Source organism: Equus caballus, chromosome 20, assembly GCF_041296265.1.
Source record: "Equus caballus isolate H_3958 breed thoroughbred chromosome 20, TB-T2T, whole genome shotgun sequence".
NCBI lineage: Eukaryota > Metazoa > Chordata > Mammalia > Perissodactyla > Equidae > Equus > Equus caballus.
Genome location: NC_091703.1, coordinates 54427816 through 54452324, shown reverse-complemented (window position 1 = coordinate 54452324; position 24509 = coordinate 54427816). Strand labels below are relative to the sequence as shown.

Below are 24509 nucleotides of genomic sequence, written 5' to 3'. Positions count from 1 at the left end.
TGTTCTCACACAAGTCGACTGCTCGGGTCTTTGTGTAGTTATTCACAAACCGGTGAACATGCTTTCCAAGTAGAAGTAAACTTTAAAGGAGAAATCATTTTGATAGCTCTGTTTTACATTCTAGGCTTATTTTTTGACTTTCAACCTTGGCATTTATTTTCCTAGCCCAATAGCAGTGAAGGCAATCTGCTTGGAAAAAAAAAGGTGTACATTTAAATCATATCAGAAAAAAGGCTACTTAAATTGCCTCTAGGCGTTTTTGATTTTTCCCTAATAATACTCTTCAGGGTTAACTTTTTTCCAGGGTCTATGTTAAGGTTGGACATTTTAATGTAATTATTGTATGTAAAAATATATGTCATTTTACTATTATTTGGGGCATTCATTTATTTCCAGATCATTTTATATGGCATTCATTCATATTTTTTTCAATTTTAGCCACTGAAGAAAAATAAGTATAGGATTAGTAAATCCCGGTATGATTCAATAGACAGTTATTTATCTGAATGTGGTGAGAAATATAATGACATCGACTTGACAATAGATAAAGAAATCTATGAACAGCTGTTACGGGAAGGTGAGCTTCCATTCCATTTTTTTAAATTTGATTGTACGCCTTTAGTTCTTCAAAACTCTTAAACGTTTTTTTCTGACTCCTGGTCTGGTTTCTCTTTATAGTGTAAAGTCTATAACTTTTCTTATGAGCCTGCTTGTTCATAAAGTTTCAAGTTTCAAATACTTGCAAGATCTTCTTGACTTTTAGCAAAAGGAACTTACTTTGGAGATCTGTATCAAGGTCCACACCAGTGCCCCATTAGGCATAGTGCAAGTAGCACATAAAACTCTGACGCTTCCCCAAGGTCTGTAAAATCCTGGGTGACACGAGAATCCCGAACAAACCAGCCATGTCCTAAGCTTCTGGACACCCTGTCTTCACGCTTCCTCGGTCGTCTGTCTTCTTACTGGACTTCGAGAGTGGCGGCATCTCGAGCACTGAAGGGAGTCCCTGTGCCCTCTCTCTGCAGGCCTTGACCACCTCCTGGCCCAGCATGTTGCTCATCTCTTCATCAGAGACCCACTGACTCTGTTTGAAGAGAAAATACACCTGGACGATGCCAACGAGTCTGACCATTTCGAGGTACGTCCTCTGCTTCACTTGCACAGCCCTTCACTAACCAAGGTGGAGGCAGTTGTCTATGCCTGTGAGGAGGGAGTTAGCGACGGGAGGCATCTCCTAGGCCTTCCGTTACCCAGCACAGTGAAGAACTAAGAACAGTTTGAGATTGGCTTAAAGTGCCTCTATTTTATGAGTCTCACTGGTCGTATCTCCGATTCTGAATGTTTTGTTCAGTATTTTATGCTGTTTGCCTAACGGGGAAAAATTCAGACGTGCTGCCCAAAAATAACACAGCCAGTCATTTCAGTGCTGCTGACCTGTCGCCTGGCTTCTGTTAAACGCTCACTGTTTGTTTTCCTAGCAGGTCACGCTCCAAGAAAATCTCCAATTGTACCTTTTTGTATTTGTGAACTGAAGAGTGTCTGCTACGCACAGTGAGCAGTCCTCTGCACTGATTACATATCGTATCATCTTAATATTTTCCTGGATATGTGGAAAGTTGGTTTTGTCCTCTGCTTTGTTCTTACAGAATATTCAGTCCACAAATTGGCAGACAATGAGGTTTAAGCCCCCTCCTCCAAACTCGGATATCGGATGGCGAGTAGAATTCCGACCCATGGAGGTAAGACGCGCTGGGCAGGAGGTGGCTCAAATGCACCCATCCTGACTGCCCGTCACTGTCCTGTGCTCGCGTTGGAGGCCCTTAGCTTAATTGGAAGGCAGTACAGAGCCAGTGTGTGCATGTTAAAGCAGGTCCAGAAGCTAAGGAGCATTGGTTTCTGAGGATTGATTGTGGGCAGAGGGCTTCCAGACCCAGACGGGGAATTCGGAGACGGCTTGGCAGTGACATGGCCAGAGGAGGGGCCTGTCGGGGAAGAGCGCATCTGTGCCGTGTGGTTGGTCTGTAACCTCTCCGGCTCCTGCTTGTCCAGGTTCAGCTGACGGACTTTGAGAACTCCGCGTACGTGGTGTTTGTGGTGCTGCTCACCAGGGTGATCCTGTCGTACAAGCTGGATTTTCTCATCCCGCTGTCAAAGGTGAGGCTACGTCTCAGTAAGATGGGTCTAGATTACCATCTGTTGCTCATTTACACGTGCTTTTTATTTCCAATCTGATTCGATTTACAGTCAGTCGTTCACCCTTTAGAAGAAATGCCTCTCTCTCCACCTTGTTCTTTTTCTGTTTTAAACCTAAGCTTATGCTGTAGGTTTTGGTTCTGCATTGGTGGAGATTCCTGGGAAAAAACCAGAAGTGGTAGCAGTAGTAGCTCCTTTCCTGGCCCCTTTGAAAGAGATTCGGGGTTGCATTTGAAAAACCGCCTTATTTCTAGAGGGTTTCCATTCAAGATGTTGCCTGGAGGGAGTCCCACAAGTTGATTTCATCCTCTCAGAAATCCCTTTTGGTGATGATGTTAAAATGAGGATGGGAGGGGGAGGTAAGGAAAGGTCACCTCAGTGGAGCTGACCTGGACGTGTTTCTGGAGACTGTGGATGGCACTGGACTATCAGAAAAACAAATCAGTTAATCAGCCCAACCCAGGGGAAAAAAAAAAATGGAGCTTCCTGGAAGCATGTCCCAGCAGAGCCTGGGACCAGTTCCAGGCTTCGAGGCAGGAGAGCTGTGGCCCTGGGGCAGTAGCCAAGTCAGGAGAGGCTTTTGGTCCCTGGGCCCATGGGTCTCTTGGCACAGAGAGTGGCTAGAAAGGCTCGGGACAGGTCTGCTGGGGTTTTAGGGCCGGAAAAAGGAGCAGGAGAGCGGCCCTGTTGTGGTAAGTGTGGAGGGAGAATCACCCTGCCCAGCCCAGCACCTGCCCCCAAGCTACCTCCCTCCCTGCTCCCTCCACGAGTGGCTTCTCCAGCCCGCACTGTCCCTGGCACACCTTTAAGGAAGTCTGGCTGCCAGCCTGTGCCTCATCACCCCCTGGCCAGAGGCAGCCCATGGAATTCTGCAGGCCCACATTACTCGTGTGGGTGTCCCTGCCGGGGAGGCCAGCACACCTGAAGGAGAGCCACGTCAGCTACCAGTCCACGCTTCCATTTACAAATACGAGTGGGTGTCTGAAAGTCAACAGAAAATGAAGAACACTTAACTTAAAGAGAAGGGCCCAGCTCGGCCTGCAGAGTGTTATCCTCAGTGAAACACAGTTAATTCAAGAAACTGGAAAGATGTCTTAATTTCTAATCGGTGCCCTTGAAGAAGTTCTAGAGAAGGGTTGCATCCATAAAATAAACAAGCACTCCGGAGCATCTGGAGAAGAGGAGCTCTTAGAAACAAAGAAACAAGGACAAGCAACACTTACAACCGTGTACTTGCCAGTAGAGCAGATACTGTTAAAGATCAGAGTTAGTGATGTAGGAAACCAAATTGAGATTCATCCCAGCAGGATGGCGAAGAAATGAAAATTATGGAAGAACTGAAGCATGGGAAATGCTCTGGAAAGTTCAGCATTTGTGTAATAATTTAGAAGAGGAGAACGGTCTAGGTAAAAGAGATAGGAGCTATAATAATCAAAGAAATAATAGAGGGAATTTTCCTCTGAGTGAGAGAATCCATTGAGGATGAGACAAATATTTAAAGCAGAACCCAAATCTAGGAATTTCTGAATCTTAAAGAGAAAATCAACTGTCCAGAGAGGAGGAGAACTTAGGAGAGCAGCCAGGAGGGAAAAATCTGCTGATAGCACTTCTCATCTAAACATTAAATGCTGAAAGAGATGAAGAAAAACCTGCAGAATCCTGAGGGGCCAAGGATTACGAGCATAGAATCCTCTTCCCAGCCAAACTATTCTTTAATTCCGGGTGATTCTAATAAAGTTGAATCGATTAAGGCAAAGAGGATGCCACAGAAGCCTCATCCAGAGCAAGGGATAGTGGAGGGAGACAGCGGGCAGATACACTAGAGATGCTTGACATTTAAAGAGAATTTCAACACGGACTATTTAAGAAAAACTATTAATGGGGGTGGGGGCGGCCTGGTGGTGCAGCGGTTAAGTGCACACGTTCCGCTTCTCGGCAGCCCGGGCTGGGGTTCGCCGGTTCAGGTCCCAGGTGTGGACATGGCACCACTTGGCACACCATGCTGTGGTAGGCATCCCATGTATAAAGTAGAGGAAGATGGGCATAGATGTTAGCTCAGGGCCAGTCTTCCTCAGCAAAAAGCGGAGGACTGTGTCGACAAAAATAATCCATAACCAATCTATAAATGAAAATTTGGGAGAGTTTATTCTGAGCTAAAATGTGAGGACCATGGCCCGGGAGAGTCCTTCCACAAAGGAACAGAGCACTCCAAAGAAGCGGGGGTATACAGGGTGGTTATATACCCTCAAAGAGGATGTTTCACATATGATTGAAATGTCCCTCTTACAATAGTCACAAGATTGCCCTGTCATCACAGCGTTTGATGGACACAGCAGGTAGTGGGTCTGCTATCTCGGCGGGGCGCAGCAGGAAGCAAGTCTATTGTCTCGAGCTGGGCAGTAACAGGTGAGCGCAGCAATCAGTTCCTAGCCTAAGGGAAGATGCTTAATCTTTAAGGAAATGCCAGCTTTGGGAGGGGTAGGGAAGTTGCACCTTTATCTCAAGGGCCTTTGTCCTTGCCATAGGGAATGTCTAAAGCAGATATACAATGCGTGCTCAACGGCCACGGTCAGGCCCTTTTGGAAAAGCAAGGTCAGGCCAAATTAGGTTTACACCAAATGGCTTCCTCATATACTCCAATATATCCTATTGCTTGCCATTTCTATTTGTCAACTGGCAGTAGTTAGCTCAGGGCTAATCTTCCTCAAAAATAAAACAAACTATTAATGGTATGGAAATAGGATTTATTACTTCTCACCTGTGAACTAAAAGGGGTGGAAAAAGATCAAAGTACTTTCCAGTGGCACATAAGTGGGCGTGGGACCCAGGGCGTGTAGCCCAGAGAACATAACGTGGTAAAAATAAGATGGAAACCCATCAGAATAGGCTAACCTCTGCTGTGAAAAAGCTAAAATAGATGATATAAAATAGCAACGTAAAGGTGTGTGTTGTTTGTGGAAGACATGCCTAAAACAAGGACAAAGGTGGAAAACAAAGAGCTACGTAATGACCCTTGAAGATAGCAGGAGTGATAAAGTGATAGCAGACAGAATAAAATGTGAGGTAAAGTGCTGCACGAGGCAGAGAAAGTGGTTTCCTGTGCTCTTCCGAGACGCCGTGAGGGCCGCGCTTCTTTCTGGAAAGCGCCACAGACGTTTCTCAGAAGCATGAGAAGAATTCAGAGGCGCCGCAGTGTGGTGGTGAGCCGGCTGTGGTGTGAGGACTCAGTTCGTAAGTCACTTGTGCTGCTGCTTACTAGCTGTTGAACCTGGGCAGCGTACGTATCCTCTCAGGGCCTCGTTTTGCATGTGTGGATGGGATAAGTGGCTGAGTAAGGCCGTGTGGGACTCATGGAGGTCGGTCACTCAGCAGAGACCTTGCATGTTACCCGGGAACTGACCAGTCATATAATCAAAGGTGAGAGGCCACAGGGGACCTAAAGGACGTGGCTGGTGTGCTTGGTTGTGCAGCCTGCATCCCAGATCTCAGACCACAACACATCTTCTTTTCAAATGCTCTGAAGGTGATTTATAAAAGTTAATCAAGGAAAATCTTCACTTCTCAAAAGTAGACACCACACAGGATGCAGTCTCACCAAAATTCGGCAAAAAGATGTTCAAGAGAAATTTAACTGTTGGCAATTTAAAATAGTTTTCCTAATAGTTTCTAGATTAAGTCAAAAGTAGAATGAAAGTGAATGGCAGTGGGATGCTGGCAAAGCTAGTCTCCAAGGGGAAAATCATTTCAGTGCTTTAACAGACAAATTGAAAATTGACCTAAGCAGTGAAATGGAGAATCGAAAGAGCAAGGGTAAAGTATGCTTTCAGAAAGGAATTCAAAGGAGCAGAAATTGAAATAAAACCAGTGATCTTTATGAACCTTTGTCAAGACTAAGAACACATCAGAAATGAAAACAGATCTTCCCAGCCATGGAGGAATTTTAGACTATTAATTTCAATCTGCTCCTAGAAGTATCTAGATGATTCAGAAGGTCATATGTGTCTTTAACAACAACGACAATGCAATTAATGAGTGTGGGGGGAGAAGTAAGTAATCAGACTTTGTACCGTCTGTCCCACTTCAACATGGCCTTCTGACTTGTGTCTGTTTTATATACTGAGGCTCCCCTGAGGTGTCGTTACAGGAAATAGGGACTCCTGCTAAGACGTTTTAAAAGCTCCACTTTGAGGGTCTTAAGACGTCACTGGCGAAATGGAGAATTCACAAATAAAGAGGAGGTTTTTGGCCTCATGAATGAGGCAACATGGCCAGAGCCCCCACATGGGCAGATGGCATTGGTGACCCTCTGCCCGTGGAGGGCCAGCCTTACTCCAGATCTGACAGCCTGCTGACTCAGTCCCTTTCCTCGCCACAGTGAGGCCCGCAAAACCCCAGAGCACTGAGCCCTGGTTCAGTCAGGAGAGCTGGGCGCCCTCACCTCAGAGTTCTCTGCCTCTCCTTCCCTGGCATCTTGGGTGAGTCACTGTGCTGTGTAAAGGGAACCAGCCACCTGTCCTCAGTAGATTTCTTACAAGGTTTAGTCACAGGTGCTTTGAAATGCAGATGAACAAAAGTTTTTGTGTTTTAAGGTAAGCTTCCCTTAGAATTCCCCGTTGTTATTAAAAAGCACATGCCAATCTGTGGTTGAGTGACACAGGCCCCACATAAAAATAGAAAGTCTGTTCTCACAGCCAGAAGGCATTGGAGGGGAAACTAGGATTCTTGAGGGCATGAGCCCTAACTACAGAGGCGAGGAAGGCAGTCTGACTTCTGTGTCTGCTCGAGAATGTTTTGACTTAGCCGTGATTATTTTTCTCCCTTAGGTTGATGAAAACATGAAAGTCGCACAGAAACGGGATGCTGTCTTGCAGGAAATGTTTTATTTCAGGAAAGATATTTGCAAAGGTATGACATTCTCTGGGATTTCTAGGGTCGCTTTAGGCCACCACAAGCCGCTAAAGCTGCTCGCCCCTCGTCCACAGGTGGCAACGCCGTGGTGGATGGCTGTGGGAAGGCTCAGAGCAGCACGGAGCTGGCCACGGAGGAGTACACGCTGATGAGCATCAACACCATCATCAACGGGAAGGTAGGGCCCGGCCCGCACACCTCGTGGCTCACCCCGCCGGCAGGGGGCTAATGACACGTCCTGCTTCTTGTAGGAAGGTGTGTTTCCTGGGCTGATCCCGATTCTGAACTCGTACCTTGAAAACATGGAAGTGGATGTGGACACCAGATGTAGCATTCTGAACTACCTAAAGCTGATTAAGAAGAGAGCATCTGGTATGGCATCATTTGCTTTTCTTTAAAAAAAAAAAAATCTCATCATGTAGGCAGACCCTCCCAGTCTTACAATATTCAGTTCCGCAGAGTAGTCTTTTCAAGTATGCCGGCTTTTATCAGTGCGCAGCCCTCACGTTCCACCCCCTGCGAAGGGGTACACCTGATCATCTGACGCTCGCAGTTTACCTGGCGGAGCTTTTTTCTTACTGGCTCCTAAGCGGTGGTGCATCTTTAAGTCGACGGCATCTTAGATGAGAAACAGTCTCTGCTTGCCTGTTTGTCGCTTAGGTCCAGCTGTGTTTGTCGTGCATCGTTGTGGGTTCTTGTTAGAGGCTGGGTGACTCTGGGGCTTAGGTCAGCGACACGGCTGGGCTGTCTGGGTCTTCAGCCTGCCCCCACACTGCGAGCACCCCAACAACCCCCTTCCTGGTTGGCTTTGAGGAGATCACGTGGATGGTGCCTAACAAGTGCCTGGCTGTCCGCTGCGGTAGGAGTAACAATAGTGATGGGAATGGCGTCTGGGTTTCACGTGGGGCTTCTGTAAACTCCCCGGAGTCCCCCACTTTCTCTCTTCACTCTGCTCACTGTTCGTGATTCTCTCCCCCTGTGTGGTCAAAGTTTGCTCCGGGAAACTCGGGACCCTGCCGTGCTCTGAGGCAGTCTCCTGACCCCAGCACATGGCGTCCTAGTCCCCCGGCCCAGTGGGAGCCCGCGTGCTCTAGCACACCTGTTGGCTGCCGCTTCTGAGGAGCCGGCAGGGTCAGTGTGTGGGTAGCGTCTAACAGGTACCATAGCCGTGGGATGTGCGTGTCCTAGTTGCCTGCCTGCAGCCTAAAATTCTTCCCCAGCAGGAATTCTTCAAATACTGGGGAAAACGTGTTCCCAGCCCCTGCCACGTGGCTACACCGAAAGGTCATACTGGTTTTCCTTCAGGCTTATGTTTATACTGGCCATAAATGTCAACTTATTTTTTAAAAGCACTACTACTACCTTACATTGCCTTAAAAATTTTTTTTCAGGAGAACTAATGACAGTTGCCAGATGGATGAGGGAGTTTATCGCGAACCATCCTGACTACAAGCAAGACAGTGTGATAACCGACGAAATGAACTATAGCCTTATTTTCAAGTGTAACCAAATTGCAAATGAATTATGTGAATGCCCAGAGCTACTCGGACCAGCATTTAGGAAAGTAAAATATAGCGGAAGCAAAACTGAGTCTTCCAACTAGACCCTCTGCAGAGGGCAGAGCGCCCTGCTGCCGGCGGTGCCGCCCGCGTGCGCCGCACGGAGACCAAACCATACAAGTGCACTGCGTCCTGGGCCACTCGTCCAGAAGGGATTGGAGGCTGCCTTCAGTAGGCGAACCTAGAGTTTATACAGTGTACATGTACAGAGTAAAGTATTTTTATGATTAACAATGTATTTTAATAACATTGTATCTAAAGTCGTTGCGAACTGGCGTGTACATTTTTCCATTCTGACTCTAGAACAACTACTGTCTCAGCAGTTTTGTAAATGTAACCCACTGGTCGTTGTGCTAGACCTGCATTCCAGAGTTTACAAGGTTTACTGTAAATTTTTGGGTTTTTTTAAGGACTTTACCCGGGGACCTGATTCACTGAAACTGATCGCTTCGTTTTAAAACCAGTTTGTCTGGCTGACTTCCTCTGAGCCGTCGCCCCTGTTGTGTGCATAGGATCAGCGTGGATCCGCTGAGGAGCTCCCAGGACAGCTTGGGTCTCTGGCACCTTGCCGACGATGTTTCTTTCGCAATCAGAATAGCTAACCCCTGGGTCCCCCTGCCCCAAGCTTTCACCACTAAATGAAACCCGTGAACTAAAGGCTGTCAGAGGAGGGACTTCCCTTCTTTGTTTATCTGTTTAAATTTGCTGGTTAAGTTTGAAGACAACTCTGTAGGCAAAAAGGAGAGTATTACCCCAGGTTCACATGTGGTGTTTACTGGGGGTGATGTTTTCTTAATTAAAAAAGGGGAGACTCGTTTTCCTTCCTGCACTTACCAAGAGTAATGTCAAAAATGGCCCCAGCCCTTCTGTTGAGGCCCTTATACACTTAAATTTTAGATCAAACGCAGTTGCTGAAGTTTTTGTTTTGTTACTTTTTTTCTAGTTTGCAGACATTCTTCTGAAAGCCATTCTTACCTGGGGAGGATTCTTCTCAGTGCTTCCCTTCTCCGTGAAACGCATAAAGCAATCATGACATGCACTAAGTTTTGTGAATCAGGACCCTACATGTTTAATTGTAAATAATTTCTCATAATTGTTAGAGCTTTATGTTGAAGGTTTGTTTTTTTTTTTCCAATTAGTTAAAAGTCTTAACTGCTTCTAAAATAACTATGTATAGTAGATTATCCAAACCTTTACCGGCATAAATATTTAAACCGTAATGCTAATTTTAAGAAATTGCAATAAAGCTGCTTCAGTTAAGCCTCAACGTATAAAGACTCTGGTGTGTGCCATATTTCATACCTGCATTTTGGAGGATTAAAGAACACCTGTTTTTCATTTGCGATTTGCTTGTGTAAATCAGGTTGTAAAAAGGCAGATAAACTAAAATGTTTGCGGTATGAGGAAATAAAAGAACGGAATCAGCCTTCTGAAAACTCCTGAATGTGTGAGTTCTGCAGCCACATGCTTGGTGGCGGGGTTTCTTTTTTTTTAATTAGCCCAGATATTCCCTGAAATTATTTCTACATTGCGATCCTCAGATGTTTTTAGAAAGAAGCATAGTGATGAAAAGACGCCTCATCTCCCTCAGTGGCGAGGCGAGGGCCTGGGTGTGGCTGAAATGACCACTGGGCCACCTTCAGTGAATTTTCCTTTTACTCTAAACTGCTGCCGTGCTGTCAGAGGTCTCGTGGCACTGCTGAGGGTTGGGTGCCGTGTACACACTGACTGAGCTGGAGACGGACTGAGGCAGCAGGGCCTACAGAGAGCTGCTTGCAACCCTTGTCTCTGGATCAGCAGCCCTCTCCCAGCCCCCAGCCCCCAGTTCACGTAATACTGTTCTCATGTGGTCAGTCCACTTTTCTCAGTCCAGACGTGTTATCTGAGTGATCCTAGGGCAGTACTTGCCAAACTAATCTGCCTACAGATCTCTGGAGGGGCTTATTAAAGTGCGCCTCCAGGCTCAGTGGGCCGGGCCTGGCCTGGGCCTAGGGGTCTGCATTTCTGACAAGCCCCCAGGTAGTATGGATGCTGCTGATCCACAGGCCACCTGGAGTGACAAGGACTTACAGCACTTTCTTTACCTCAGTTATAGGCAAATCAACTTTGTCCCAAATGATACTTGTTTTTAATTCTGATGTGTTGTATCTAGATTTTTCTCTTACTGAAAACCAGTTTGTGGTACTTTGTGTCCAATGTAGAAAGTAGGCACCACCTTTCATGAGCTTTACCGCCTGAACACAGCTGAGAACGCAGGGTTTCAGAACAGAACTATAAACATTGAGATGAGCAAGAAGGGCTTTCCTTGGTGGAAATAGCTGTGGCCGAGCCCAGACTCTCAGACCTGACCCTGATACTTAACCCACTTCTAACCCCAAATCTGGTTTCCTGCCCATCAAGTCCCCAGGATGAGTAACAGGTTTGCCCCTGGTCCCAGATGCCCGTGACCCCGGTTCATCCCCAAGGCTGGCTGTGAGCCTTTCCAATGAGAAATGGAGGGAGCTCGCCTTGGCTGCCTCCTAAACCACCACCTACACAAAAGTTAACCAGGAGACGTGAAAATCCAGGGTGTGGGGCCGGTTAGGCCCTGTCTGAGGAGCTGATGGGAGGTTTCTTGGGAACCGGAAACTGCAAGGATAAAAGGCAAGTAACCTTCAAGGAGCTGGTAGTGCCTGACCTGGGGCAGGGGACCACTGGCAGTAGCTTGTGATGCTCTCGGCTGGAAATGGGGCCCTTTTCAGAACTGTAAATAGGCTGCTTAATTGCCAGGGTTTTAGAGGTGCTGCTATAAGCTTTCCATTTAGGTTAAGGCTCCCCCCACCCCTCGAAGATAAGCTACTGAGCTCTACCAGCTGCTCTCCTCTCCATTACGCTTTTGTGTAAATAGTTAACATTCCCTTTAACTCTTCTGAACTGCATGCCAAGGGATATTTAGCAAACTGTAAATTAAAAGGGAACTGATGAGGTCTGGACTGGAAGCGAGGTGAGTTGGTGGGTGAGCTTGGCTGGGAAAGATACACTTTCCAGTCTATTTGCATTTCCTTGGTGAGAGGAGGATGAAATTGGCTGGATAATCCCAAAAGCTGCTTTCACTCTTAGCACTCTACGAAATTAAACATTACAAAGCTAAGTACAAAGGAAGATGCGTTAAGAAAGAGCAATGCTGCCTCCAGCTTCTCATTTCAAACTATGTTACAAAGCTATAGTAATCAAAGCAGTATGGTATTGACATAAAAACAGATCAATGGAACAGAAGAGAGCCCAGAAATAAATCCACGCATATATGGTCAATTAGTTTACAACAAAGGAGCCAAGAATATACAATGGGGAAAGCACAGTCTTTTTAATAAGTGGTGCTGGGAAAACTGGACAGTCACATCCAGAAGAATGAAACTGGACCACCACCTTACCCCATACACAAAGATTAACTCACAATGGATTAAAGACTTGAACCTAAGATCTGAAACCATAAAATTCCTAGAAGAACATATATATATAGGCAGTAAGCTCCTTGACATGGGTCTTGACAATGATTTTCTGAATCTGACACCAAAAGCAAAGACAACTTAGATGGGCCAGCCCCATGGTCTAGTGGTTAAGTTTGGCACACTGCACTTCAGCGGCTCAGGTTCATGGGTTCAGATCCCAGGTACAGACGCACACCACTCATGAGCCATGCTGTGCAAGTGTTATGTAAAGAATTCATACAATTCAATGGGAAAAAAACAATCCCATTAAAAACTGGACAGAGCATATGAATAGACATTTTTCCAAAGAAGACATACAGTTGGCCAACATGTACATGAAAAGATACTCAACATCACTAATTGTCAGGGAAGTGCAAATCAAAACCACAAGATATCACTTCACACCTGTTAGAATGGCTGTTATCAAAAAAGACAAGACATGTTGGTGGGGGTGTAGAGAAAAGTGAACCCTTGTGCACTGTTGGTGGGATTGCAAACTGGTGCAGCCACTATGGAAAACAGTATGGAGGTTCCTCCAAAAATTAAAAATAGAGCTACCATATGATACAGCAATCCCACTTCTGAGTATATAGCCAAAGAAAATGAAAACACTAACTTGAAAAAATATCTGCAGCCCCACGTTCACTGCAGCATTATTTCCAATAGCCAAGACATGGAAACAACCTAAGTGTCCATCGATGGTGAATGGATAAAGAAAATGTGGTATATGTATATGTATATATATATACATATATATATATACTCACACACAATGGAATATTATTCAGCCATAAAAAGAAGGAACTCCTGCCATTTGCAAAAACATGGGTGGACCTTGAGGGCATTATATTAAGTGAAATAAGTCAGACAGAGAAACACAAATACCTTATGATCTCATTTATATGTGGAATCTTTAAAAAAGAAAAAAAAAGCTTATAGATACAGAAAACAGATGGATGGTTGCCAGAGGCGGGTAAGGAATGGGAGAAATGGGTGAAGGGAGTCAACAGGTACAAACTTCCAGTTATAAAATAAGTCATAGGATGTAATGGACAGCATGGTGACTATAGTTAATAATACTGTATTGTATATTTGAAAATTGTTAAGACAGTGGATCTTAAAAGTTCTCATCACTAGAAAAAATATTGTTTGTAACTATGGTGACAGATATTAACTAGACTTGTACTGATCATTTCACAATGTATACAAACATCAAATCATTATGTTGTACACCTGTAACTAGTATAATGCTATAAATCAATTATACCTCAATTAAAGAAAAAGCAATGGACTATGACAACAAAAGAAAAGAAAGAACTGTTACACGTAACACAGAAGAATCTAACAAATGTCACGTTGAGTAAAGAAGCCAGATGAAAAAGAAGATACACTATATGATTCAATCTCTAAATTCAAGAACAGACGAAACCAAGTGACAATTATCCAGGTCCCACTAGTGGTTACCTCTGGGTGAGAGTGGACCGGTACCGACTGGGAAGAAACTTCTGGAGTGCTGGACACGTTCTATATCTTACTCTGGGTGATGATTCATGGATATAAATATGTTTAAAAATCACTGAGCTATTTAAAAATCACTTGAATGTGCTTTATACGTTTTATGTATGTTATACCTCAAACAGAAGAGAAAAATTTGGGTAGAAATGATTCAGAAGAAAAGCGGGAAGAAAAGGAACTTTTCTGAGCAAACTCTCTGTCTGTGGTGTATGTTGAATAATTGCATTTTTTTATACCTTTGGATACATTGTGCTTTCATCACAGCATCTTAATGAAAGCAGTTCAACAGTTAACATCTCAACCAAAAGCACTGTGTTCTGAAGCTCCTAGGAAATTTGTCAGGACTGGGTTCGGAGGGGATCCACGTGCTTCTAACGTAAAAGCAAGAGCATAGACTTGAGTTCAGATCCTGATATTCACACGTACTAGCTAGGTGACTTCAGGCAGTGACACAACTTCTTTGTCTCTGTTTCATTTGTAAAAGAGACATGAGAACACTTTGCAGAGCTGCTACGGGTAGAAATGAGACGATGTGCGTAAAAGCAAAGTGCATCACTGTTCACGCGCACTCTTTACCCTAGAGAGTCAGAGGACACGATTTTATTAAAGGTGACACAAGCTGCACCTACTTCCTACCAACATGTTTTCTTAACGACCTCCTTTGAAATAATTTACCCTTCCAAGAATGCAACGGAGAAGTCAGCAGAGAAAAAACAATCATATCGATAACTGAGGAACTAAAATTTCTGGAGGAAAAAATGAAACATGAGAATGTCCTCATGCTTTTCTGTCATTATCACTCCCAACACAGTTCTGGTGAGTTTCCCAGAACATTTTTTTTTTTCCTCTTTTTCCAAAATAAAACCAAATGTCCTGGATACTATTGACCTTCTTGCACAGCAGAGAAGTTTGCATCCTCAAGACTTTTGGTTGCAAGTGAGAGAAAATCCTGTACCAGCTGGCTTTGAATAAAAAGGAAATTCAGGGCTGGCCCAACGGCATAATGGTTGAGTTCACGCACTTTGGTGGTCTGGGGTTCACAGGTTTGGATCCCAGGCGTGACCTACACACTGCCCTTCAAGCTATGCTGTGGTGGCATCCCACAGATGAAATAGAGGAAGACTGGCATAGATATCAGCTCAGGGTCAATCTTCCTCCAAAAAAAAAAAAAAAAAAAGGAAATCTACCAGCTTGCATATCTGAAACATCCAAGAGGTGGCACTAAGTTTCAAGCACAGCTTCTTGGGGGCTCAAATGCCACCAGGTCCTGATCTCTCCATCCCTGGCCTGTGCTTGCCACTATAATGGTTTTACCCTCCGGCAACCTTTCTCCATAGAGTACCTTCTCCCCCGACTTTGCCCACCCCTCCCCACAGCAGCTGCAGCAACTCCAGGCCTACATCTCAGCAGCTGGGCAATCCCAGTGGAGAAGAGCTCACTGCCATAAGTCCGTGGGAAAGTCTGGGTCTGTCTCTGATTTCAGGAAGAATCAGGATGTGCTGTAAGAGTCAGGAAACTGGGTTCTGACTCTTTTCCTGGTATTTGTGTATGTGGGGCAAGTCATTGCTCCCTCTGGATCCCAACTGTCTCATTGGTAAAATAAAGGGATAAAATCTCAATGCTATCTCAGGTCTGATCCAGAGCTAATGTTTCAGTTTTCCACAATAAAAGCCTTTTCCTCCGGAGATAGATAAGAGTGCCCTCTAGTGGTCTTTTATGTAGTTGTCTTTTTATTTCCCTTCACATTCTGAACAAAGTTACCGTCAAATGAAACTCGGTGATGAAATCTATTTTATTTCTATTCTCATTTTAAAATAGAAATAGTCTTGTGTTCCAACATGAGCAGTTAAAGGTATGGATTTCACTTTTCTTTTTTCTTTTTTGCTGAGGAAGATTTACCCTGAGCTAACACCTGTGCCAATCTTTCTCTATTTTGTATGCGGATCTCTGCCACAGCATGGCCCCTGATGAGTGATTATAGGTCCGTGCCTGGGAACTGAACGCAGGTCACTGAAGTGGAGCATGCCAAACTTAACCACTAGGCCATAGGCCGGTGCCTGGATTTCACTTTTATTGCTATTTTAGCTACATTCACATATTTTCTTGTGTTTTCATTGTTGTTTGGTTATAAGTATTTTCTAATCTCTTGTGATTTCTTCTTTGACCCATAGTTATTTAGTAATGTTTTACTTCATTTCAAAACCTTTGGGAATTTTCTAGACATCTTTAGTACTGAAGTCTAACATAATTTCTTTTTTTTTCTTTTTTTTTTTTTCTGCTTCATCTCCCCAAATCCCCCCTGGTACATAGTTGTGTATCTTAGTTGCAGGTCCTTCTAGTTGTGGCATATGGGACGCTGCCTCAACATGGCCTGACGAGTGGTGCCATGTCTGCGCCCAGGATCCGAACCCTGTGCCGCCACAGTGGAGCGTGCGAACTTAACCATTTGACCACGGGGCCGGCCCCCTAACATAATTTCATTTTAGTCATAGAATATTCTGTATGATTCAATGCTTCAAATTTTAGACTTGTTTTATAACTCAACATATGGTCTTTATTGATGAATATTCCATGTGCACTTGGAAAGAAAGCGTATTTGACATGTGCAGGGTATGGGGTTCTTCACTAGGCTGAATTTTTTACAATGTTCAAATCTTCTGTTTCTTCCTGCTTCCGGTTGTCTACTTTACCATCAGTTATGGAGAGTGGAGGGTTGACATCTCGGAATATGATTGTGGATTTGTCTATTTCTCCATTTAGCTTTGTCAGTTTATGCCTCTACACTTTGACTGATATGGGATTATATCTTCTTAATGAACTGACCCTTATATCATCATAAAGTGTCCCTTTTTTTCTCTGGTAATACTCCTTGTCTTGAAGTTTACTTTGTCTGATATTAATATAGCCACGCCAACTTTCTTATGACTCGTGCTTGCATAATAAATGTGTTCTATCATTTTACTTACAACCAATCTGTGATTTTATATTTAAAGTGTCTCCCTTGTAAATGGCTCAATAATTGAGTCTTATTTTTTCCAATCCTTTTTAATTGAAGTACGTAGTCCATTAACATTTACTATAATAATTGATATGGTTGGGTTGAAGTGTACCATCTTTTTGTCTTCTGTTTATTGTAGCTGTCCCGAGTTCCTTTAATTCTCCTTTCTTGCCATCTTTTGGTATTCCATTTTATCTCCTCTATTGACTTAGTTATATGTCTTTAGATTTTTTTTAAATAGTTCTTCTTTCTGTATTTTTTAAATGGTTACAATATGCATCTCTAACTTAGCAAAGTTTAGCATGGATTAACACGACGTCAGTTCACATGTAACGTTAAGGACCATACAACAGCATACTGTCATTTTCCATCCCCCATTCTTTGTCATATTGTTGTCATGTAATTTACCACTATGCCTGTTATGCCACTAACAATCCAATGTTGATGTTTTACTTTAAAAGTAAAATGACTTAAGGCCTTATATCTAAAATATGGTAAGGAACTCTCAAAACTCAACAGTGAAAAACAAATAATCCAAGTGCTTATAAAATGGGCAAAGATATTTCACCAAAGAAGAAAGAGGCACATGGCAAAAAAAAAAAAAAAAAAAAAAAAGTACATTAGCCATTAGGAATCCGCAAATGAAAACTACAATGAGATATTACCACAAACGTCTTAGAAAAGCTAAAATAAAAAGTAGTGATAATACTAAATGCTGGCTAGGGTGCTGAGAAACTGGGTCACTAATACATTGCTGGGGGCATGTAAAACGGCGCGACCACTCTGGAAAACAGATCAGCAGTTGCTTATAAAACAAAATATATAATTGTCATTCAACCCAGCAGTTGCACTCTGGGGCGTTTATCCTAGAGAAATGAAATGTATATTTACACAAAAACCTATACACAAATGTTCCCAGCAGCTTTATTCCTAGTAGCCAAACAACCCAGATGTCCTTCAAGGGGTGAAGGTTAAACCACCCGTGGTACATCTATATTATCAAATACTGCTCAGCAGTAACAAGGAACAAACTATCGATACAAGCGACAATCCGGATGACTCTCCAGTGAATTATGCTGAGTGACAAAAGCCCAATATTGATTAGCGGTTGTCAGAGTTTAGGGATGGGGGAGGAGAGAGCGCAGGAGAGAAGGGGGTGTGGTTATAAAAGAACCGTACAAGGGACCTTTGTGGACCATCGACCTGTTCTGTATCTAGACTGTGACGAGGGATACATGAGTCTGCACAGGTGATAAAACTGGATAGGGCTAAACGCACACACACAAACCGGCGCTAGTCAAAGGGGGGAATCTGAATAAGATCAGTCAGCTGCATGAATGCCAATATTTAGGTTGTGACATCGCACTATCGTTCTGCAAACTGTTTCCACTGGAAAGAATTGGGTAAAGATACATAGTATCTCTCTATTATCTCTTCCAACTGCATTTGAATCTCTAATTATCTCAAAATAATAAGTTTAATTTTTAAAAAAGGTAATGGTGCCAGGTGCCAGGAGATATAAAAAGGTAACAAATGTTCTTGCCATTAAAGAGCTTATGATCATGGAGACACAGAGTTAGGAAGCCAAGGGTTTTAGAGATGGCAAAGCCCTCTGGTCACATCTAGGAGACAGTTTAGTTGTGAGATGTGAACCCTGTTGTCAGATGATCATACTAGTCAACGTTTATGGCACAGCTCTAAACGCTTCCTATGTGGCATCTCATCTGATCTTGACTACAGCCCTCTGAAGCAGGATATCCCTATTATCGCTGTTTTGCAGGTAGGGAAGCTAGAGCATAGTCAGGCTAAATAATTCGCCAAAGTCCCCTTTTTTTTTTTTAAATCTAGGGCAGTCCTGAATTAGCCAATATTGAGCAATATTTTAGTGTTATAGAAAGGGCACTGGATTATTTGTCAAAATTCTTGGGTTCTAACCTCAGTCTGCTACCAATTCACATTTTAACTTGAAAAGTGATTCAACCACTCAGTTTCCCCATTTGAAGAAAAAAATTGGAGTACATTTCTAGAATCCTTACCACATGAGCATTCTAGATTGTTATGATTCTCCAACTCCAGAATGAGCAGTAGAAAAGAATGTCCCCCGTCCTCATTTTGGCAGTTAGAGCGATCTCCAGTGACGTCACTCTTTCCCTGTCTCCCCTTTTCCTGAACCCTTCAAGGGTTTGTTGAACATCCGCTCCAGGCCATATGTTGAATATTTGGTTTTCTTTGGGTTACTGATGCCCCTCACCTCGCCTTTTCTCTACCTCTCCCTGCAGAAGGCTCCCCTAACGCTCTCATGCAAGGCCAGTTTCAGGTGATAATAGCAGTCATTCAGGGAGGGCTCTTCAAGCGCTAAAGACTGACACAGCGATACCGTTTAGTTAACACAAAGCCCAGTGACATGGATACTATCATCCCTTTTTCACGTTTGCGGCTTAGGAAACATATATGTCTGGTGGAAAGACTCTAAAAGCTGTAGGTTGAGGCAGGTCTCGAAGCCTCACCTACCTAACTTGGCCACACCTGGAAATGTCGTCTATTCCCTCAAGCCCTGCAGAAGGTAATTTTTTAGGGGATGCATTGTTCCATTATGATTTTTTTTTTAACTTGCTCACTTTCCTTTCTAAAACTTTACAAATGTCATAAATCGTTTTAACCAAAAGCGCCTTGGAATACCAGCAGCCGCCTTACGGTGGCGGTATAAGACCAGTCCATGTCCTGGCCGCCTTCCCCGTCAAGGAGCTAACTTGCAAGTGATGTAATTTATCAAATCAGCTTTTGGTCAGCTCTAGAGTTCCGTAAAATGCAAAATGAGGGCACTCTGAAGGGAAAGAGAGTTTCAGGCATCCAGGATATTGACCCCAGAGACAAAAGAAATTCAACAAACTTGCAAAACAGAGAAAATAACTTCCTCTAGGGAAAAAACAAAGCACCTACTTGTTGCTGCCCACCCATTTAATAACGGGCCTTGGGAGTCTTCCAGCAGCGCACACAATAGCCCCAGCCACAGATGTTTGCCCGTTTCCTCTGTCCCCTTGAAAGCAAGCATTTGCGAATAAATAGTCCATTTCTACTTTCTTGATTTGCGCCAGTGGTTGTAAACAAGGGGACAACTGGCATATAGAAATGCCGCATATTTTTCTGGGTCACATACGAACCCCTGCCTAGGGATCAAATGAAAACAGAATGAGGATTTGGCCAAGGTTTTCAAAGTGTTTGCTCAGGACAGAAAGCAACCAGGCAGGAAACCTTTACTGAGTTAGGCCAAAGTACAATAGACACCTTTAGGTTGACCGCCCAGCACAGGACTATTTTTTTAGGGAACTGTCCCATCCATCCACAGAATAAGCCCCCAGGAACCACGTGTTTACTGCGTGACTCTTGGTCACAGCTGATTGGACTAGAGGCAGACACCGGACTGGAGAGGTGGCAATCCATTGGCTGGCCAGGAGCCAATGACGTTCCCTCTCTTGAGAATTTCAGAGGGGCAGGTTACTGAGCCCCCTCCTCGGTGGGGCATCAGGAGACAGGCACAAGGCTCCTGCTGCTGAGGCCCTGGTCCTTCAACCTTCTTCAGGTCCCAGGGGGTACCTAGTAAATTTACATTTTTTTTTAAGCTTATTTTGAGCAGGTTTCAAAAACATGCATTCTCGAGGAAAGACACCAAGTTCCTGTGCAAAGTCCAGTAGGGATATAAAGGAAAGTACGATTTGTCCCCTGCCCCATGGGAATGGGCAATCTTCCTTGCTAGAGAAGACAACTGGGTTTCTGGAATTCAACCCAGCTTCGTGACCCTGGGAATGTCCTTTGTTTCTCTCAGCGCCGCAGCTTTGTTCTCAGTACACGTGGAAATGACAACGCTTGCCTACCAGTCATTTCCAGCAGGAAGCATGCATCTGGCCAGGTGTCTGGCACCCAGCAGATGCTCCATAAACGTCAGTCTCGCCTCTGCCTTCAACCAGGGCCTCCGGCTGGTCTCAAATGCAAGTCTCACGAACACCATGGGAATTTTTACTAGAAGATACCTCTATCATTCTTATAAAGAGAAAAGAAACAGCCATAATAACATTATTATGGCTGTTTAGTGAGGGATAAACTTTTTTTGTTTAGAGCCTGGGTGAGGAGGTGGGGATGGTGGCTCCTAAGAAATAGGCTTGTGGACTAACAAGACTGAGGCCTGTTTCCAGAGAGAAGGGGAGTGAGTAGTTCCTTTCTTTCAAGCCAGTGTAGAAGGTTGGTTAGGAAAGTCTGGCAGAACCCTCGAGGCCACATGCTTGGAAATATTGGAGGGGGACGAGTCTAGTCCTCCTAACTGGCCAGCTTCCCCCTCCTGCTAACGGTCTCTCTTGTGAAGAAAGTTTTCACATGATCTACTCATTCTCTTGAAGGGCTCAAGGGCCCAACATGGGTGCCCCTTCTCTAGGCATTTTCAGAGAAGTTAGTGACGATAACACAAACAGAAAAAACTCTATTCCTGGAGTTTCAGGCACCATTGAGGAAATCTTTTTTCTTAGACTGGCTTTTGGAGTGTCCCATTATAGGTGGCACATTAGAACACCTGCCCTGCCTAGAGAAATGACTCGCAGTCTCTGGGGCTGCTGGAAAGTGACCAAGGTCCTCACTGCCCCGTTACTGAGAGATTGTTGACAACGTATGGTAGTCTGCACCTGGCAGCCAGCAAATATGTGTACTGAGCATCCACTCAACGCCAGGGACTGTTGAACTGGAAAAGCAGGGTCACCAAGACAGTTCCTGCCCCAACAACCCTTCCTTCAATGAGTATAAACCAAGGGTCACATGTAGGGCTTATGACTCAGATTTTTTTCCAGTCCAGCTCTCCTAGTTTCATGTCTGAGTTCTATGGAGAGCACAGAAAGCTGTTTACTCAAAGCCCTTTAGAACAGTGGGGCACCAGTGTCACTCTTTACTATTCCTTTAAAAAAACAAAACACGGAAGGCAGAGGATATTCCCACCCATTTGGCAGCTGATGGTGGATTAGCTCTGCCACCTCGAGAGTGTCAACCCCCATAGGCACTGCTGCCCCTTACCAGGTATCGTATTCCTAGTTGGGCCCCACAGTCTGGCTGCCCAGGTCTGACAAGTATGGGAGGTGACAGACTTTGTGAGCAGGCATGAGTCGGCCCCTGGGAACACACTGAAGTGCTTCAGGGGCTTGGTATGAAGCAAAGGCCCATGGAACACCACTTACACAATCAAACGGAGAGGAGCTCCTTGCTCAAAATTAAAGGCCTATGTAGAAAAAGATTCTCTCTGGAAAATCAAGTTATGAGATAAGGAGCTAGGTTTGCTTTGATGTCCCTGTGGTCATCAGAATAGGCCTCAGAATCTTTAACTGCTTGCTCCCATTTTGAGTATGTGCCCCAAATAAAGGACATCCTAAGTTTGTTCACAAGAGCCTAGGGTGCATGCGTGGGTGGGTGGAGAAGGGATGGGTTTAGCACGCTGCTAAGCTTTAAAAAAAAAGAACAAAAACCAAACTTGAGAAGATTCTCCCCTCTTCTTTTCTGGTCAAACAAGCCCGTGGTAAGAGGAAGTTACTGTCAGTGAGGTGAAGGTTTAGCATCAGCGTCACTCACCATAAATCAGTGTTTGTGAACAGCACACCCAGCTTAAGAAGTCATTGACCTGACATTTACTGAAACAGTTCCGCATAAAATTTTAAATCCTGTTCTTGATTAAGGTTCTTATTTCCTCCCTGTGTTCCCCTCTCTGTCACCGAGCTGAAAGGGAATCTTGTTCTCAGGGCAGGCTCGGTTCTCCCCCCTAGGGACAAACTTCCTCACCCTTGTCTCATCATCCAGATCTGGGACCTGGAGCTGATCTCAGCTCGCTGCCACAGGATCCCGTGTCCCCTCGTTGACAAGGGTCCTGACTTGAGCTTCCAAAGCTTCTCTGCTCCTTCCTCACTTCCCCTGACAAATGCACAAGAAGTTGGAATGCACGCGAGTAGAGAGAAAAAGACATGAGCAAAGAAGGGAGGCAACAGAGCACAGTGGTCAAGGACCCAGGTCTCTGACCTCTGCTGCTTGGCTTTGACTGTGTGACTTTGGACAAGTTACCTAACCTCTCTGTGCCTCAGCTTCCTCCTATGTAAAGTGGGGATGATAGTAATAGTACCAACTTCATAGAGCTGTTGTGAGGATGAAGGAGCTGGTATGTGTCAAGCACTTTAGACGGTGCTGATAGAATAGTTAGCGCTCAATGCGTGCTAGCTGGTATTCTAGCTGAGTGGTTTTTAAAAATTATCCTAAATGCGTTATGTTGAACATCTGAAACTAATATGATGTTGTATGTCAATTATACCTCAAAAAAAATTACCCTAAATGAAAAAAAAAAAGACTACTGTAAAGTTTAACTTGAGTTAATACATATCAAAACTTCATCAAGAAAATGGAAAGATGAATAACTAGCTGGGGAAAATATTTGTCATAATATGACAAAAGATTACTGTCCTTAATATATAAAAAGTTCATAGACATTGAAAATTAAAGGTATTAAGGCTGCCTTGAAAAGCCAAAGGATATGAAAAACTATTCATAAAAGACAGCAAATTTGGAGAGACATCCTATGTTCATGAATTGGAAAGACTTAACATCGTTAATATGTCAATAGTAGCCAAAGCGATCTACAAATATAGCACAATTCCTATATCAAAACCTCAATGATGTATTTTGCAAAAATAGAAAAACCCATCCTAAAATTCACGTGAAATCTCAAGGGACCCTGAATAGCCAAAACAATCCTGAAAAAAGGAACAATGTTGGAGGTCTCATATTTCATTATTTCAAAATTTATTACAAAGCAACTGTAATCAAATCAGTGTGGTACTGACATCAAGACACATATAGACCAATGCAGTAGAACAGAGAGCCCAGAAATAAACCCTCACTTACATGGTCAAAGGATTTTTGGCAAGGGTGCCAAGACCATTTAAGGGAGAAAAAAACAGTCCTTTTAGCAAATGTGCTGGGAAAACTGGATATTCACATGCAAAAGAATGAAGCTGGACCCTTACTTATACCACGTTAAAAAAACCAATGCAAAATAGATCAAAGACCTAAAGCTATAAAACTCCTAGAAGAAAACAGAGGGGAAAGGGGGAAAACCTTTATGACATTGGATTTGGCAATGACTTCTTGGATATGACGCCAAAAGCACAGCCAACAAAAGCAAAAATAGATAAATGGGACTATACCAAACTTAAAAAGTTCTGTACATCAAAGGGAACAATCAATAGAGTGAAAAGGCAACCTATGGAACAGGAGAGAATATTTTCATATCACATATCTAGATGCGTATATCCAGAATATATAAAGACCTACAACTCTACAACAGAAAAACAAATAACTCGACTTTAAAAATGGGCAAAGAACTTGAATACGCAATTCTCCAAAGAAGATATACACATGGCCAAAAATTTAATAGATGGATTCAGTGGTGTTATGGATGCCCCAAAATTCACACATTGAAGTTCTAACCCCCTGTAGCTCAGAATGTGACTGTATTTGGAGAGAGGGTCTTTAAAGAGGTAACTAAGTTAAAATGAGGTCATTAGGGTGGGTCCTAATCCGACGTGATTGGTGTCCTTCTAAGAATAGGACATTTGAACACAGACAGGTATGGAAGGAAGACCATATGAAGACACCGGGAGAAAGCCTTCTACAAGCCAAGGAGAGAGGCCTCTGAAGAAACCAACCCTGCTGGCACCTGGTCTTGAACTTCTTGCCTCCAGAACTGGGAGAAACTTAATTTCTGTGGTTTAAGCACCCGGTTTGTGGTACTTTGTTATAGCAGCTCTAAGAAATGGTGAAGAAATACAAGTGGTATACCAACTCCTTCAGCAC

At 43.8% G+C, this 24509-nt stretch overlaps 1 protein-coding gene across 2 annotated transcripts in view; it reads left to right on the top strand.

Annotated features, from left to right (window-relative positions):
- GCLC (glutamate-cysteine ligase catalytic subunit) overlaps window positions 1-10096 on the top strand; it is a 44542-nt gene extending 34446 nt beyond the window's left edge. For both annotated transcript variants that reach the window (XM_001503180.7, XM_014734500.3), the window contains 8 exons: window positions 439-577; window positions 1026-1138; window positions 1647-1739; window positions 2050-2154; window positions 7017-7098; window positions 7176-7279; window positions 7353-7473; window positions 8493-10096. In XM_001503180.7, the coding sequence (XP_001503230.2) occupies window positions 439-577; window positions 1026-1138; window positions 1647-1739; window positions 2050-2154; window positions 7017-7098; window positions 7176-7279; window positions 7353-7473; window positions 8493-8704 (969 nt within the window). In that variant the 3' untranslated portion in view covers window positions 8705-10096. The remainder of the gene's footprint in view (window positions 1-438; window positions 578-1025; window positions 1139-1646; window positions 1740-2049; window positions 2155-7016; window positions 7099-7175; window positions 7280-7352; window positions 7474-8492) is intronic.
- Window positions 10097-24509: the final 14413 nt, after the last annotated feature.